The 18,087-nt window shown below is 38.5% G+C and overlaps 1 protein-coding gene across 1 annotated transcript in view; it reads left to right on the top strand.

The window, feature by feature from the left end:
* The window catches only part of LOC102833507 (CMP-N-acetylneuraminate-poly-alpha-2,8-sialyltransferase-like), a 241,320-nt gene that overhangs the window by 1,221 nt on the left and 222,012 nt on the right, over window positions 1-18,087 (top strand). The window contains exon 2 of the mRNA XM_006876694.1: window positions 8,500-8,631. Within this exon, the coding sequence (XP_006876756.1) occupies window positions 8,500-8,631 (132 nt within the window). The remainder of the gene's footprint in view (window positions 1-8,499; window positions 8,632-18,087) is intronic.

The raw sequence follows: 18,087 nt of genomic DNA, 5'->3' as shown, positions 1-18,087 counted from the left end.
TTTTTTTCAGTTTGCCTAGATGAGTTCAGAATCGCCCCCTCCCCCGTTAAATTCTCTAAATATCACACACACTTCCTTCCTTGCCTCCCAACACTCTGACCTATGAGTCTTTGAAGTTTACCCTGGAGGTGGCTGCAACTTTGTTTTGCTGGTTTGGCTTGGAAGCGTTTTTCTGAGGATGTGAACCTGGTTGTCAACTCTGCTCAAAGTCTTGTTTCGGAAATCCTCCCTCATCCGGAGGCGCCTGCTATTGGAAACTACACACTGACAGAGACGTCCCACGGGTTTTTATGTTCCCAGACTTTTATTAAAAGAAGAGCGAGCCCCTTGTTATTGGGTGTGTGTATGTGTTTGTGTGTGTGTGATAAGACTTCTGAAATAAAAGCACACCCTTGAACTTAACACCCCTGCTTCACCCTAAGATTTGAGTATTTAAGTGAGCAAAATACTGCTATTTTAAAGAAAACAAAAACAGCAGAGTGAGGTCTAAAGGGGCTGAAAGAGAATGAAAAAGCTAAGCAGAATAGGCTGGTTGGTCCTTGTGTATCTATAAACATCTAAATAGTTTATTCTGAATGTGTGTGTGTGTGTGTGTGTGTGCGCGCGCGCTGGCCCGCGTGCGTGCTGGAATATATGAGGTTAAACAAGGGGTGGGTGGTTTGAAAATTCTATCTAGTGCATTTGCCAAAAAAGAATCCTTTTGGGCTGGGTGTGGGCATCTCTAGCGGACGGACCTGTGCTTCTCAGGCAGACAAAGGGGTCTTTAGGAAGGTGATGAATGAGCGCCTGGAGGTTCCTGTGTGAGGTTGAGGCAGAGGCAGAGGCAGGGGTTTAAGGTTCAAAGCTCTTTGTTCCGCTCTGGGCTGGTGGGTTCTAAGGATAAACCTAAATCAGGACAAAGCGGCCAAGCTTCATCAGATGCTGAGGGTTCTGGCCTTGGCTAAGGATCCCGGAGAGCAGGAGTGGGCGGGGCCTATGAGGCACAAGGGGGCGTCAGATGTCGCCGTTGCTCCCTCTTTGGACTTCCTTAAAATGTCCACAGTAAAAGGACTGCACCCTGGGTCTCTCAAGGAGAAAAGCAGACCCGGGACACTCCAAAATTCAAGGGCGACATTCCTCCTATGACCCTTTCCCAGTCGCTGCTGGCTGGTGGATGAACCCCGGGTGCAGAGGAAGAAGAGGCGGGCACCAACAAAACGGATGGACTTGCCTCTTTGGGTTTTCGCTCGCACCCTTTTGGCTGTGCTGCGGTTTCCTCCCAACACCTCTGAGAGAATGATGCAGTCGCTCGAGTTAACCAAACAGGAAGAGAGGTGCACACAGAGTCTGCCCCTCCTCCCCAATGAGTGAGAAGATGCAAGGAACGTTCTATGGGGGAATCAGCCCCTTTGGCTTAAAAAAAAAAAAAAAATTGCTTTCAAGGCTCAGCTAGGAATCTGGCTCCTCCTCCTTAATTAAAGCCCACAATTACAGTCCTGTGGGACCAGACTGAAAGCTGGTTGCTGGGGACGAACTTCTACATGCAGGCTTATTTGGATATCTTGAAGTTGGCTGCCACTAGTGCTGAGAGAGGGACTGAGTCCACCAGAACATTATTTTCCTTTTGCCCCAGAATGAAATGTTCAGGAAAGTCTGTAATCCAAACTCATGGTTTTGTTTGAACTCCCAAATAATTTTTCTGGTTTAAAGAATTGATTCAGCTAACGTTCTAATCATCTCATTGACTGTCTTTAATTTAGTCATATAGAGAAGCCAATTTTGAGGTAGCGTAGTGGTTACGAATCTTATGGTCAGGAGTTTGAAACTGCCAGCTGTTCCGTGGGAGAAAGATGAGGCTTTCTCCTCCGGTAAAGATGTACAGCCGTACAGTCTCCGAAACCCTGTACAGGGTCGACACCATGGAACATAACCACCACCATACTAGAGTGGACTTTTGACAAGAAGCCTGGGCCAGGGCTAACATTAAAAGTGAGGTAGGTAACAGAAGCAGACTCAGTGCTTTTGGGAGACACGGAGTGCCTTCTAAGTGGAAAGTAGGCTTTCAAAAGTCCTTGACTCTTAGAACATCTCTCTAGAGTCACTTTTAGTTTCTCTGTTACCAACTTTACAATAGGCAGTTCCTTTAAGTCTTTACTCCTCTTCATTAGGGGTCCCATCTAGAGTTAGCGCAGTATTGCTGTATTTACATATTATTTTGAGCTTTCATTCTCTGCAAAAAGGAGAGAGAAAACCAACACAATGACTCGCATCTTCACATCTCCAGAGAAACACTAGAAGTGTGTTTTTTATAAGGAATTATTTGAGAATTGGTCAAGGAATAACTACAGGATATCTAAAATTGATACTACCTTCCACATAAATCTATTAAGTGCCTGGAATGATGACTAGTTAAAGTTTTTCAAAAGGCAGTGAAGGTTTTAAGGTGTTTTTGACTCACCATGTTTTTCTTAATAGAAGCAATGACTCCTGCTTTGCAGCCCAATAATTTCACTAGCTCTGTTGTTCTTTTGGGTCTAATTGGAGATATGTTGACTGAGGGTCTAATAGAGGAGTCCTGGTGTGGCACTGTGGGATAAGCACTGGGCTGCTGAACACAAGGTTGGTGGTTCAAATCCACCAGCCACTCCCTACAAACCTAATACAGGATTGCTATGAGTTGAAACCAACTCAAAGGCACTTAACAATAACAAACGGTCTTACAGATAGAAAATATGAATATAATAACTTAATGAAATAATGTGAAAGTGTATTGTAAATGACTGTACTTAACAGCAACAAAAAAATGCTATATGTTATTTCTCTGGCTGGCCAAAAACGGACTTAAAATTATTTTTCTTGTTGTCTGTATCAGTGGCTCTCTCGCTCTCTTTAATTTGGCAATGCAGTTAAGCTTGTCACAATAAATGATCAACAGTTGTAGTTCTAAAGCTTTTGATAGAATTGACAGTGGGGTTAAAGCATTCATACTTTGAATATTACCATTATCCGCAAAGTTAGTTGCAGTTTGTTATAGGGTAGAGTCACCGTTGTAAATTCATAATTTATACTTTTCTTATTATGCTGCTTTTGGAATTCTACTGAAAATCATAAGCAGTAAGTAAACATGGGATAGCTCATCTTTTTTTTATTTGTTTGACATTTAAGTAATAAAAACACAAAAGTGCCTGCTGGGTTTTTTTTTCAGGCTTAGTTTGATATATGTTCCTTTCTTCTAAATAACTTGAACATTTTTACATTAAAAAGGGAGTTTAACTTTGCTCCTAGGGAACACATTCATTCCAGAGCCACATTATGAATAGTTTCAGTAAGGTTGAAGCAAGGCATTCGGGACCTCATTTCATGAGATGAAATTAATCTTATTTGGTGATTTTCTGTAGATCTGATAGGATAAAATGTGGCAATGCCTGGCAAATCATATTTCAAAGAAAAAAGTATTTCTAGATACTGGTAGGTACAAGGCAGTATTTCAATCTGTTATGTATAAGGTTGCTTGGAGTTGGAACCTCAACAAAACTAAGTATCAGAACTAATGATTGACGAGTAACACTAGTTTCCTATAGATGATTTAGTGGATTTTTCTTAGTGCCACAGAAGAAAAAATACTTTGTAAGATTTTACTTTATACTTTGTGCCTCCATGGATGTGTTTTGTTACTTTTCTGTTAGAAGTATGTATTAAAAATTGTTGAGGGTAGGCCTATGCGGAAAAAAAAAAAAAAAAAAAAAAATGTCTTCAGTGCAGCTGTTTAGAAGTCATGGCCTGTCTTGAATAAGAAACTAGTAGTGGGTGTTAACATCCTTCATTCCTTGAATTCATAGGAAGGAACGCCTTTTATAAGACAGAATGCTACCAAGGTCACAAGTGAAAAATCCTTTGGGACCCATTCAACTTTATACAAAGAAATTTGCTCCAGAGCCTCAGATTACACTAATCCTGACCTTCTCACATATTGTTGTTGTTGTTAGGTGACATTGAGATGGTTTCAACTCATAGCAACCATATGTAGAACAGAATGAAACACTGCTGAGTCCTGAGCCATCCTCACAACCATTGCTGTGTGTGACCCAATTGTTGTGGCCACTGTGTCAATGCATCTTATTGAGGGTCTTCATCTTTTTCATTTAACCAAGCATGAAGTCCTTCTCCAGGGATTGATCTCGTCTTCTAAAAACATGTCCAAAGTACACAAGACAAAGTCTAATTATTCATTATTGCTTCAAATGAGCATTCTGACTGTACTTCCAAGATGTAATTGCTCCCTCTCTAGCAGTCCATGTATATTCAATATTCTTCACCATCACCATAATTTAAATGCTTCATTTCTTCTTTATTCTTCTTTATTCGCATGTGAGGTAATTGAAAATACCATGATTGGGTCATCTGAGTCAGGCATGCCATAGTCCTCAAAGTGACATCTTTACTTTTTTAACACTTAAAGAGATGTTTTGGAGAAGATTTACACAATACAATATGTCATTTTATTTATTAACTGCTGCTGTCATTGACATCTCACATGTGAATTCCATTAACTACCTGAAGAAGAAGTGTGCATAGTTGTACGTCTGTTTATTAAAAGATTTCTATTGATTTTGATGTTGTTAATTGTCATCTAGTAGGTTCTGACTCATAAAGATACCATATAGGGTTTGCAAGGAGCACCTGATGGGTTTGCACTGTTTACCTTGCAGCTCGCAGTCTAGTGCTTACTTCAGTTCAATAAAAAAAAAAAAAAGAAACAGCAACATTTCATTGTTATAAACTGCCTTAGACTTTTTAAACCATTTTTTATTTTTCTCTTAAAGGTTTTGAAAAGGGTCCTTACTCTAGGTATGACTTAGCAATCTTTCTGCCATGTAAAAAATGTGCATCCACATAAGTGAGTAAAGACGTCTTCTTCCACAAATTAAAAAATGAAAAACTGAAAAACAGCTCATGCATGTTTTACTTTTCCTTTGAATGTTTATTTGTGGTAGAAATAATTGTTGTGATAATAGGATTCTGTGCTTTAAAAGGATGGTCTATACAGTTATTTAAAGGATGAAGATTGGAAAGATTCCCACCCCTAGAAATGATAATAGTTTGTATTGCAGATACATCTCCAAAAGTCTGAAGGTTAATGTCTTCCTGTATTCATTTTCATTCATGTTAAGTTACTTTTTTTCCATTAGACATATAATATAAAAATTGATTTATCAAACATTGAGTTGTAAATTGCATACTATTTTTCCTTGTTTATTAAGTGACCTCTGTAAAATGATGATTATTAGCCATGCATGGGCATGCAAATGTATTATTTTCATCAGTTGTTGTTGTTAAGTGCTGTCTAGTCTATTCTGACCCATAGCAATCCTATATAGGGTTTCCGAGGAACAGCTGGTGAGCTTGAACCACTAACCTTGCAGTTCAAATGACTTTGCAGTCTGCTGCATTAACCCACAGTCCCACACCAGGACTCCATTTTCATCAGTAGGATAGTTTATATTTTATTGGGTTTTAAATTTCACAGAGGATTGTTGCATATAATGTTTTGAGTTGCTTCCAATTTAAACTACATGTTTTTTTAAAATATGGACCAAATTTTCAAACTCTAAGCCTCCAATGCCAGAATTCATCAAATAAGCACAGGATTTCTACTGATAGGAGGAGAGGATTGCCCATATAGTAAACACAGATTTAGACATTGTAATGGACTTCTGGTGTGGCACTGTAGGTTCAGCACTGGACATTGAAAAATAAGATCAGAAGTTTAAACCCACCAGCTGCTACTCAGAAACCCTATACAGGGTGATTATGACTTGGGATTGATTTGATGGCATTTCACAACAACAACAACAACAATGAGCAACAAGTCATGTAAATTATTGACTACGTTTTTGAGATTCTAAAAAATGAAAATGGGACATGTAAAGAAATATATACACGTACAGAAGAGGCTATGCTTTTTGTTTATTTACCACAAACAAGTGACCTATTGACTGTATGTATAGATCAACTTGCGTGATAAAGTAGAGCTACTCCAGAGGGTGTTCTTGGCAGTAATCTTTACCAAATCAGATTACTAGGCCTTTCTTCCAAGGACCCATTGTGTAAGTCAAGCTACCAACTTTTAGGTTAAGAGCAAATTAGAAACTGCTAACACTACCCAGGAATCTTCACACCTAAAAATTTGAATAAAAAATAAAATCTATTGAACAATTAATTAGTTCACCTATAAATGACCTGGGGTACTGGTATGGCACTGTCGGATAAGCACTGGACCACAAGGTCGGTTTGAACAGGAAGGTTGTTGTTGCTGTTGTTAAGTGCCATCACGTTGGTACCTACTCACAGCGACCTTATGCACAGCCGAACAAAACACTGCTGGGCTAACCTTACTATTGTTGCCACGCTTGAGTCCATCGATGCTGCCACTTGGCCAATCCATCTTGTTGGGGGTCTTCTTCTTTTTCTCTGACCCTCCACTTTACCAAACATGATATCCTTATCCAGTGACTGGTCCCTCCTGACAATGTATCCTAAGTATGAGAGACGAAGTTTGGCCATCTTGGCCTCCAAGGAGCATTCTGGCTGCACTTCTTCCAAATTGGATCTATTGGTTCTTTTGGCAGCCCTTGGCACTTTCAATATTCTCCTCCAACATCATAACTCAAAAGCATCAATTCTTCTACAGTCTTGACAACTTCAATCTTTCCTCTGTTGATAAGAATGTTGTTAATTGGTCCAGTGGTGAGGATTTTTGTTTTCTTTACCTTGAGATGTAATACATACTGAAGGCTGTGCTCTTTGATTTTCATCAGTAAATGTTTTAAGTCCTCTTCACTTTTAGCAAGCAAGGTTGTATTATCTGAATATTGCAAGTTTAAACTCACCCGCCCCTCCAGGGAACCTATACAGGGGTTCTATGAGTTGGAACCAACTCACTGGCATTTAAAACCACATTAATGACTTAGTAATATAATGGATGTTATAGATGCCTTTCACCATCATCAGAGTCCTAGTGCTGCTGTGGCACTGTAGGATAAGCACTGGACTACTGACCATAAGGTTGACACACCAGCCACTCCTCAGAAACCCTATACAGGGTCTCAGTAAGTTGGAACCAACTAGCTGATATTTAACAACAACAACATCACCGTCACCACAACCTACTGCCTGCCAATAGCCCTACTACCAATATGCCACGAGGTAAATTATCCTGACACTTGGCTAAAGGGCAGCTCAGTTAACTTTTGGATGTAATATTAAATAATGGTAATGGCTATTGAATGAGTTCCTTCTCACAAAGCCCCTGTTTCTCTACTACCAGCAGCTGTCAGAGAAATACCCTCATTGTTGAGACATTTAGAGTCCAAAGTGGTTTTAGCAACTAGCACTTCAATTTGGTTGGTTGGTTATGTACCATGGAGTCGGTTCCGATTCATAGTGACCCTGTATAGGGTTTCTGAGGCTGTAAATCTTTACTGGAGCAGAAAGCTTCATCTTTTTCCCTCAAACCAACTGGTAGTTTCAAACTGCTGACCTTGCAATTTGCAGCCCGATTCATAACTACTACCCTACCAGAACTCCTTCAATAGTGCATTATAAATGACTTTTCAACCCCACAATCCCACTGAGTACTCACTAAGTCATTGAATAATGTTCTTGTAGTTTTCAAGGTAAGGCAAGGCCAATGTGGACTACAAAAAGAATATGACTTAACTAAGAACACTGGACTAGTAAGTGGTAGATTTATGAACATGCCTGTTGTTTAGTGCTGTCGAGTCCATTCTGACTGACAGAGACCTTGGGTTTTGTGTTAGAGGAACGGCTGATGGGTTTGAACTGACAACCTTGCATTTAGCAGCCCAGTACTATAGCGCCACACCAGGACTCCATGAGCATTCCTGTTATTGTTGTTAAGTGCCATAAAAACAGAGTTTCTAAGAAGTGGCTGGTGAGCTTGAGCCATCGACCTTATAGTTCAACCTGACATTGCAGTCCAGCCCCTTGACCCACACAGAGTTATACCAGAACTTCTAGATCACTGCTAGGTCTTCTTAATCCAAAATAAAAAAATCCCTCCATTTTCCTCAATGCTTTCTGGGAAAATAAAATTACAATGCTGTGTGTAACAATTATACAGATGCACAGGAATTGAGTAAGCATCCTGTCTCTATTGTCTAAATGGGGAAGTGAAGGGGAGGGATGGCCTAGGGTGAGGGTTGGGAGGAACAAAGCTCTGATGAGGTTTTTTTTTTTTTTTTTTTTTTCTTCCTTTAAGTACTGCAGAGCTTTTCTTCAGATGAAAATGATCTCAATTTAAAAGATTTGTGGAGGTGTTGCCATGATAAAGTTATGTTCACTTCATATTTATCATACCCTACATTGTGTTCTTACTTCTGCACCTAATATATAGACATAGTTATTTCTCTAATTTTTAAATAAATTATCTTTTATACTACTTATGCAAAATGGTTCTCACTGGTGCAATGCTGACTTATTTTTGTTTGTTTGTTTCAGAGATGGTGAGTTGTGTTTGAGTCGATCACTCGTCAATAGTTCTGATAAAATTATTCGAAAGGCTGGCTCATCAATCTTCCAGCACTCTGTAGAAGGTTGGAAAATCAATTCATCTTTGGTTTTGGAAATAAGGTGAGTTTCTTTAATAAGGCATAATAAATTTTACATCATGCTGATGAGTGTTAGATTTTGGCAAAATTATATTGAACACTGGTTTATAGTTTAAGTATAAATACTTTAATAAAAGAGTGAACCAACTCTTTTTAACTTTGCTTACTGAAAGATATGAATCCATGAAACTGAAATCATTATATAGTCAGAAATTTTAAGGATGAATATATAAGTTTTTAAATATATTGTTTTTATGCTAATAGAATAAAATATCTAACAGAGTTCTAGTATTTAGCACATTTTATTTTCTTACTCAGGATGGACATATAATTTGAGAATTATGTTTAACTTTGCTATTGATTCTTCATTCCAATCTTGTGTGTTCTCATGTTAGATAAAACTAGAGCTTATTTTGCTCCTATTTTTCTGAAAGTTTTATGTAAATTTTGTGTAGCCCATGGATAAGAATGTCTGTGTGAGCTCCTATAATATAAATCTAAATAATTACATCACAACTTGGAAATTAACTTTCTATAGTACTTTCATTCTTTGAAAGATCTTAACATTTTAAAAGAAGCATAAGTTCATGAAATCAAATTCAATATACTTCTTACACCCATTAAGTCTCATGTTCTTCTCTGATAAATAATAATAAAAATATATAGAGTTAGAGTCAAACTTTCCTAATTGTGAAAGAGGGAAGCACATAATTTTTCTCTATAGTGAAATTTTTGTGTTGATTTATGTGTAAACTAGAGAATGTCAGTAAATCAAAATTCATTAAAAGTTTGCAAGAGCACATTTTCAAAAAAAAAAATCTCATCATTACATCATTCTAATATTGACAAAATATTAATTATTCAGTGTTTAGTTATTTGCACACAGCTCTTTAAAAGTGTAGCCTAATGGTTAAGGGAATAAGCTGGAATACAGTAAGTCCCTTCATGATAAATGCCCAATTTATTAACTAGTACTCTCCCTTTGTTAAGTGACATCAAGCCAGTTCCAACTCATAGTGACCCTGTGTAGAATTTCTGAGGAGTAGCTAGTGGATTTGAACTGTCAACCTTATTGTTTGAGGTTCAGTGCTGATGTAAATCTCATTAATGTGATAGTGTGAGTTTCCTTACTTTGAAATGAATGAACCAACTCCTACTTGCAACAAATTCATCACAATAATCTTTACTTGCTGCACATACCATTTTAAAATAATTGAAATGCTTTAGAGTCTTTTTTTGCACTAACTCGAGCCAAAACCAGTCCCACTTCTGTTTCTAATTTATTCTAACTCTTAGCAACCCTGTGGCAGGGTAGAATTGCCCAATAAGATTTTTAGTGCTGTAAATCTTTATAGGAGAAAATTGTTCCATCTTACTTCCTGCAGAAAGACTGGGGGTTTCAAAACACTGACCTTTTTGGTTAGTAGCCAAGTATCAAGTGCTTAATCACCATGTCACCAGAATTCCTTTATTGTACTATTTACCCACTGCCCTTCTGCTATACAGTCAATTCCAACTCATAGAGACCTTATATAGGGTTTCTGAGAATGTAAATCTTTACATTTACATTAGCGCAAAAAGCCTCTATATTCTATGGAACAGCTGATGGTTTTGAACTACTGACCTTGTGGTTAGCAACCCAACACATAATCCACTATGCCACCAGGACTGTAAGACTAAATTAGAACTGTATGCACCTTGCCAATTTACCTACAAATTTGACTTAAAGACTCAAGAAAGAAAGAATCTTATCCATAAATACTCAGGGACTGCCTATGCAGTTGCCTGGATTTCTACACACTCACTCCTTGAATTATACCTCTTGCACATAGATGAAAGCAACTTGAAGGAAAAGTCTGATACAACTCATTTAAATTATGGTCTGAAGTGTCAGACTGCAAAGTCATTTGAACTGCAATGTCAGTGGTTTAAGCTTACCAGTTGCTCCTTGGAAACCTTATACAGGGTCGCTATGGGTCGGAATCGACTTGACGGCACTTAAGAACAACAGCAACTACTGTCAAGTCTATTCTGACTCACAGTGACCCTTTAGGACAGAGTAGAGGTGCCCCATATGGCTTCAAAGGGTATAAACCTTTATGAAAGAAGACACCCTCATTTTCCACCCATGGAATGGCTATTTTAGCCACCAATTTTGTGGTTAGGAGTACATTAAATTATGTATGTTGTTTTTAGATGCCGTTGAGTAAGCTCTGACTCATAGTGACCCTGTGAACAACAGAGCCAAACATTACCTAGTCCTGTGTTATCTTCAAAGTTGTTTTGAGTTCTTTGTTGCAGACATTGTGTCAATCCACCTCAGTGGAGTCTCAGTCATCTCTTATGATGACACTTTACTTTGACAAGTATAATGCCCTTTTTAAGTGACTGATTCCTACTGATAACATATCCAAAATATGTAAGACTAAGTCTTGCCATTAGCAGTTCCAAGGAACATTCCAGTTGTACTTCTAAGACAAATTTGTTTGTTATTCTGGAAGTCCATGGTACTTTTCATATTCTTCCACAGCAAAATAATTCAAATACATCAGTTCCTTGATCATTTTCATTTGTTGTCTAGCTTTCACAAGCAGGTTGTTGTTAGGTGCCATTGAGTCAGTACTGACTCATAGCGACCTTATATACAGCAGAATGAAACACTGCCTGATCCTGGGCCAACCTCACTACTGTTGCCACGCTTGAGTCTATCGATGCTGCCACTTGGCCAATTCATCTCTTTGGGGGTCTTCCTCTTTTTTTCTGACCCTCTACCTTACCAAACATGATATCCTTCTCCAGCGACTGTTCCCTCCTGACAATATATCCGAAGTATGAGAGACGAAGTTTGGCCATTTTGGCCTCCAAGGAGTGTTCTGGTGGCACTTCTTACAAAACAGATCTATTGGTTCTTTTGACAGCCCATGGCACTTTCAATATCTCATTCAACACCATAATTCAAAAGCATCAATTCTTCTATGGTCTTCCTTATTCATTGTACAGCTTTCGAATGCATATAAGGTTATTGAAATTACCATGACTTGGGCCAGGCGCACCTTAGTCCTCAAGCAAATATTTTTGCTCTTCAACACTTTTAAAAGGTCATGTGCAGCAGATTTGCCTAATGCAGTATGTCTTTTGATTTTATGTGCGGCAGATTTGCCTAATGCAGTATGTCCTTTGATTTCTTGACTGCTGATTCTGTGAGTGTTGATAGTTGATCCACGAAGAATGAAGTCCTTGACAACTTCAATATTTTCTCCACTGATAAGAATGTTGTTTATTGGTCAAGTGGTGAGGATTTTTGTTTTCTTTACATTGAGATGTAATCCATGCCAAAAGCTGTGTTCTTTGATCTCCATCAGTAAAAGTTTTAAGTCCTCTTCACTTTCAGAAAGCAAGGTTGTATCATCTGCATATCGTAGGTTGTTAATGAGTCTTCCTCCAAACCTTATGCCCTGTTTTGCTTCATAGAACACAGCTTCTCATATTATTTGCTCAGCATACAGGTTGAATAACTATGGTGAAAGAATACAACCTTGTCATGCACCTTTTTTCATTTTAAACCATTCAGTATTCCCATGTTCTGTTTGAGCAACTGCTTCTTGGTCCAAGTACAGATCCTCATGAACACAATTAAGTGTTGTCAAATGCTCATACCTTGAAATGTTGTCCATAGCTTGTCATGATCCATGCAAAACCAATGATTTGTTCATTTCAAATACCTTCTTTAGACAGCATAAGAGACAACTATAAACATGGACCTCACCAGATGGAATACATAGAAATCAAATTGACTACATCTGTGGAAAGAGCTGATGAAAAAGCACCATATCATCAGTGAAAACAAGGCCAGCAGCAGACTGTGTAACAGACCATCAATTACTCATATGAAAATTCAAACTGAAGCTCAAGAAAATGAAAACAAGTCCACAAAAGCCAAAATATGACCTTGACTATATCCTACCTGAATTTAGAGATCTTCTGAAGAACAGATTTGATACATTAAACACTAAAGACCAAAGACCAGAAGAGTTGTGGGATGACATCAAGAACATCATACATGAAGAAAGCAAAAAGTCCTTGAGAAGAAAAGAAAGAAGGAAAAGTTCAAAATGGATGTCAGAAGAGACACTGAAACATGCTCTCCAGTGTAGAGACGCTAAAGCAAATGGAATAAATGAGGAGGTCCAAGAGCTGAACAGAAAATTTCAAAGATCAGCTCGAGAAGATAAAGCCAAATATTACAATAAAATGTGCAAATATCTGGAATCAGAAAACCAAAAAGGAAGAACACGCTCAGTATTTCTCAAAATGGGGGAACTGAAGAAAAAAATTCAAGTCTCAATTCTCATTATTGAAAGATTTTCTTGGCAAATTATTGAATGATGCAGAAAGCACCAAGAGAAGATGGAAGGAATACACAGAGTCACTGTACCAAAAGGAAATGGTTAATGTTCAACCATTTCAAGGGGTAGCATATGATCAAGAGCCAATGATACTCAGGGAGAAAGTCCAAGGTGCGTTGAAGGAATTGTCAAAGAACAAGGCACCAGGAATTGATGGAATAAAAATGGAAATCTTTCAAGAAAGTGAGGCAGCACAGGAGGCACTAACACATCTCTGCCAAGAAATTTGAAAGACAATTATCTGACCGACTGATTGGAAGAGATCCACATTTGTGCCATTCCAAAGAGAGGTGACGTGATGGAATGTGGAAATCATCTGACAATCTCTTTGATATCCCATGTGAGTAAAGTTTTACTAAAGGTAATACAGACATGGCTACAATCATATATTGACAGAGAAATTCCAGAGGTTCAAGCTGGATTTAGAAGAGGTCGTGGAACAAGAAATATCATTGCTGATGTCTGATGGATATTGGCTGAAAGCATAGAATATCAGAAAGATGTTTACCTGTGCTTTTTTGACTACGAAAAGACTTTCACAAGCATATGCTGTTGTTATTAAGTGCAGTAGAGTTGTTTCGGAGTCATAGCAATCCTGTATATGGTTTCTGAGGAGCTGTTTATGGGTTTGAATCACCAATTTTGCAGTTAACAGTCTAATGCTTATCTTACAACACTACACTAGGACTCTGCATAAGTTTGAGATGATTTAAATTTGGTCAGATGCACCTTAGTCCTGAAAGTGACATTTTGCTCTTTAAGAATTTAAAGAGGTATTTTGCAGCAAATTTACTCAGTGCATTTCATCTTTTGATTTCTTGACTGTAGTTGTCATGAACATTTATTGTGGATCCCAGTAAAATCCTTGACGTCCTTGACAAATTCTATCACTGAGTTGTGATACATACTGGAGGCAAAGTCTTTGATCTTTGTCATTATGGGTGGCCCTTCTGGTATCCAAAACACTGTTGGTATAGCTTCCACCATCATCACAGCAACATGCAATCAACCACAGTACAACAAACTGATAGATGAGTGGGGAGTATATTAGACTACTTTGTTTTTAATAATTGTAAGAGAAACATGAAATCAAGCCATAGCAATGTCAAGTGGTGGTTTCTGGGCTGCTTTTAAATTAGAGGAATTTTATATAATGGTTGACAAAATACAAGAATAAGGTGATGAGCAGAATCTGATGATTGATTATAAAATGGAGTTCTATGGATAGCATATTAAAAGTCCCTGGACTGTCAGAATAACACATCTGTGTTGGAAGAAATACAACAGGATGCTCCTTAGAAGCCAACATGATCAGATTTTGTCTCTCATACTTTAGACAAATTATCAGTAGTCAGTAGTCCGTGGAGAAGAAAATCATGCTGGCTAAATTGGAGGGTCAGCAACAAAGAGAAAGTCCCCCAATGCCATGGATTGGCACAGTGGCAACAGTAATGGGTTCAAGCGTAGCAATTATGAGGATGGCACAGGGTAGGGCAGTGTTTCCATCTATTGTGCGTAGGGTTAGTATCAATCAGAAATAACAGTTCAAGCTCACCACTGCTCCTTGGATTTCTATGGGTCAGTACTGACTCGACAGCACTTAACAACAACAACAGTAAAATATGAATAGTATATGTCCACCAAAAACTGTTATAGAAGATAGAGGAGAAACAAATAAGTGAACAAACAAAACCAAACATACAAACTTAAAACCAAGACTTAAAAGCAAGAGATTTCTTAGGAAACTCCAAATTTTAATACATGCATGATAAATTGAAAGATTTGACAACATCATAGGACTTCTCTCAATCACTAGAAAGCATATGATAATAACATGTGCTCTCTAGTTTGACATTTTAATACCCCAAGAACCCTTCTTTCATGCTACCTACCTTATGTTTTCCTCTCTGCTGACATTTTAATGTAGGACCTTGTGAAAGATGAGATATTTATGAGTTTGGGACCAATTTGCTCATAAACACAGGTTGTTGTTGTTATATGCCACGGAGTCGCTTACAACTCATAACGACCCTGTACAGGGTTTCCGAGGCTGTAAATCTTTATGGGAGCAGAAAGCCTTATCTTTATCCCACAGAGCAGCTGGTAGATTCGAACTGCTGACCCTGAGGTTAGCAGCCTGAATCGTAACCACTATGCTACCAGAGCTCCTTAAATAGAGGTAGAGTTTAGAGAAAAGTAAAAATTTATATTTTTTTGGAGTAGATTGGAAAAGGAGAAAGATTGGATGATTCTTTCTTTTTAAAGGAATGCTTTGATCTATAGGATAAGCACTAAATTGAATGGTGTGACTAGAAGGTAATTAATTATGTAAGGCTATATGTTGTTGTTAACTGCCATCGAGTAGATTCCGATGCATAGTAACCCTGTATAGGGTTTCCAGGGAGTGGCTGGTGAGTTTGAAACCTGACCTTGTGGTTTAAATTGACCTTATGGTCTAGTACTTATTCTACAGCACCACACCAGAACTCCACAGAAAAAATAATAGAAGACAAAAATTTTAAAAACAAATAAAAGAAGATCCCCTCCCCACCCCCATAAAAAAAGGCTTTAGAACTCACAAGACCCTATAGAACATCATGGGACTGTCTCATAGGATTTCTTATCCATACAGAAGCAGACTGCCACATCTTTCTCCTGCAAAGCAGATGGTGGTTTTAAACTGACAACCTCTGGTTAGCAGTTGAGCTCTGAACTACTTATTACACTTGTTTAATGGAGAAAAGTAAATAAAATAAAGAATTGTAATAATTGATTTAATGTAACTAGTCATGCTAAATAACATATCAGATATAAGAACACCTAAGTATATGATCCCTGTTTGCATATTGAGCTACACATTAAGCTATTACCACTGGGTCAGCAGTTGGAATCCACCAATTGCTCCATGAGAAAAAGGTGAGACTTTCTGTTCCCATAGAGATTTACAGCTTCAGAAACCCTGTTTAGGGTCACTATGAGTCAGAAAAGACTCTACAGCACACAACAACAATAAATAATTGGCAACAGTTTAATATATCTGGCCCTGACTTCCGAGTAGCTGTACAAAATGAATATAGATATATGTTTTTGGTTTTTTTATAAGTTTTTATTGTGAGGTTTACATGGAAGAATATCACTTTTACATTCATCCTATCATATTTCATTGCATTGCAATGATTAAAATAGCCTCCATGCATCATCAAATAACCAAAGGGTACACCCCACAGGCCTGCCCCTCAGCCATCAGCACACAGCCCCTCTCCCACCCTAAGTTCAGTGTCCTCAGCCGCTCCATCTGTCCACATCATTGTCTCTGTCTCCATCCTTGTCATATCTGCCTCTCTGGGAAGGGTCCACTCTCTGCTCTTCTCACTTGATGGTCCCAGGGACCTTAGCTCCTGGGCTGCAAAATCAATCACTCCCCTCCTTTTGTCAAAAAACATCTACATCTATATTTCCTACCCTCACAGTCAGTCCTGACTGCAATTATTCACTATTGTACTACAAGAGACTTACCCCATTTCCTTTTGCCAGCCTGGTCCCAACAGTTTGGAAATCATTCAGTGGAGATGAATGATACCTTCCCCTACCGCGTTTGGAACTAGGCTCCCTCTTGAAAGCTTGTAAGCCAGTCACTTCTTGCCTTTATAGGCCCACATATTTTGGGTAGTCAATGTCAAAGTTGCCCATCCCTGTCAACCCTGTCAACCCTGTGTACCAAGGGGTTGGTAATGATCCTTGCTGTAAAGATTTGTACCCTTTTTTGAGCTACTACATCCATAAGTATAGGTAAAGTTCAACAAATTGTAGAAGGTTACTCTTTTTATGTATTTTTTCCTCTCTCCCCCACTCAAGTATCTGTTTTACAATGGCAGCCAAGGGAAACCAAGATTCAAAAGACAGCCAAGCATCTTAACATTTCCCCCCACTTTTACCCCTTCAACCCATGCCTAAATCCCTGTATCACGGAGCCCAGTTGTTCTAAGGTTTTGCATACGTCATCATTTACCTCTGTCCCACTTAGCCCATGTGAACTTGCCTAACTGTTCTCCCATCAGTCTTGTACTGCCGTTCCCCTCCCCTTCTTGTGTATTGTCCCTCCACCCCCACCCAGCATCCAAGCTAACCTGAATCTATTCCCTACCTTGTGCTTTATCTTGCCCTCTCTCCCTGAACACCCCTCATCCCATACATCATGGTGATCAGCATATATATATATAAAGAGAGAGAGAGAGAGAGAGAGAGAGAGAGAGAGATTTTTTTTTTTCTTCCCCTTTTAGGGTGGGTTCTTTTCCTTAGTCTTTTACAATAATGGTCCTATGCAGAATTTCTACTTTTGTGACTGACTAATTTCACTCAGCATAATGTTCTCAAGGTTCATCCATGTTATGTGATGGCTTGCAGCTTCCTTGGTGTTCTTCAAGGTAGCATTGTATTCCATTGTGTGTATGTACCAAAGTTTGTTTATCCATTCTTCAGTTGATGGGCACTTAGGCTGTCTCCATCTTTTTTGCTATTATAAATAGTGCTGCTATGAACATTGCTCTGCATATATATACTCGTGTTATGGCTCATATTTCTTGTGGGTAAATACCAAGTAGTGGAATTGCTGGATCATAATGTATTTCTATTGACAACCTTCTGAGGAAGCGCCATATTGCTTTCCAGAGTGGTTGGCCCATTTTGCAATCCCACCAACAGTGTAGGAGGGTCCTAGTCTGTCTGCACCCTTGCCAGCATTTATTGTCCTCTACTTTTTTTGAACTTTGCTGTTATTGCTGGTGTGAGATGATATCTCATTGTTGTTTTGATTTGCATTTCTCTAATAGCTTTCTGCTCCCATAAAGAATTATAGCCTCAAAAACACTGTACAGGGTGGCTATGAGTCAGAACCGACTGCACAGCACATAACAACAATAACAATGGCTAGTGATCCTGAACATTTCTTCATATGTTTGTTGGCTGCCCGGTTCTCTTCCTTGGTGAAGTGTCTGTTCATGTCCTATGCCCATTTTTTAATTGGGTTATTTGTCTTTTTCTTGTAGAGGTTTAGCAGTTTCCTATATATTTTA

This window comes from Chrysochloris asiatica, unplaced genomic scaffold (assembly GCF_000296735.1).
Source record: "Chrysochloris asiatica unplaced genomic scaffold, ChrAsi1.0 scaffold00405, whole genome shotgun sequence".
NCBI lineage: Eukaryota > Metazoa > Chordata > Mammalia > Afrosoricida > Chrysochloridae > Chrysochloris > Chrysochloris asiatica.
This window is presented reverse-complemented; position numbering and strand designations above follow the sequence as displayed.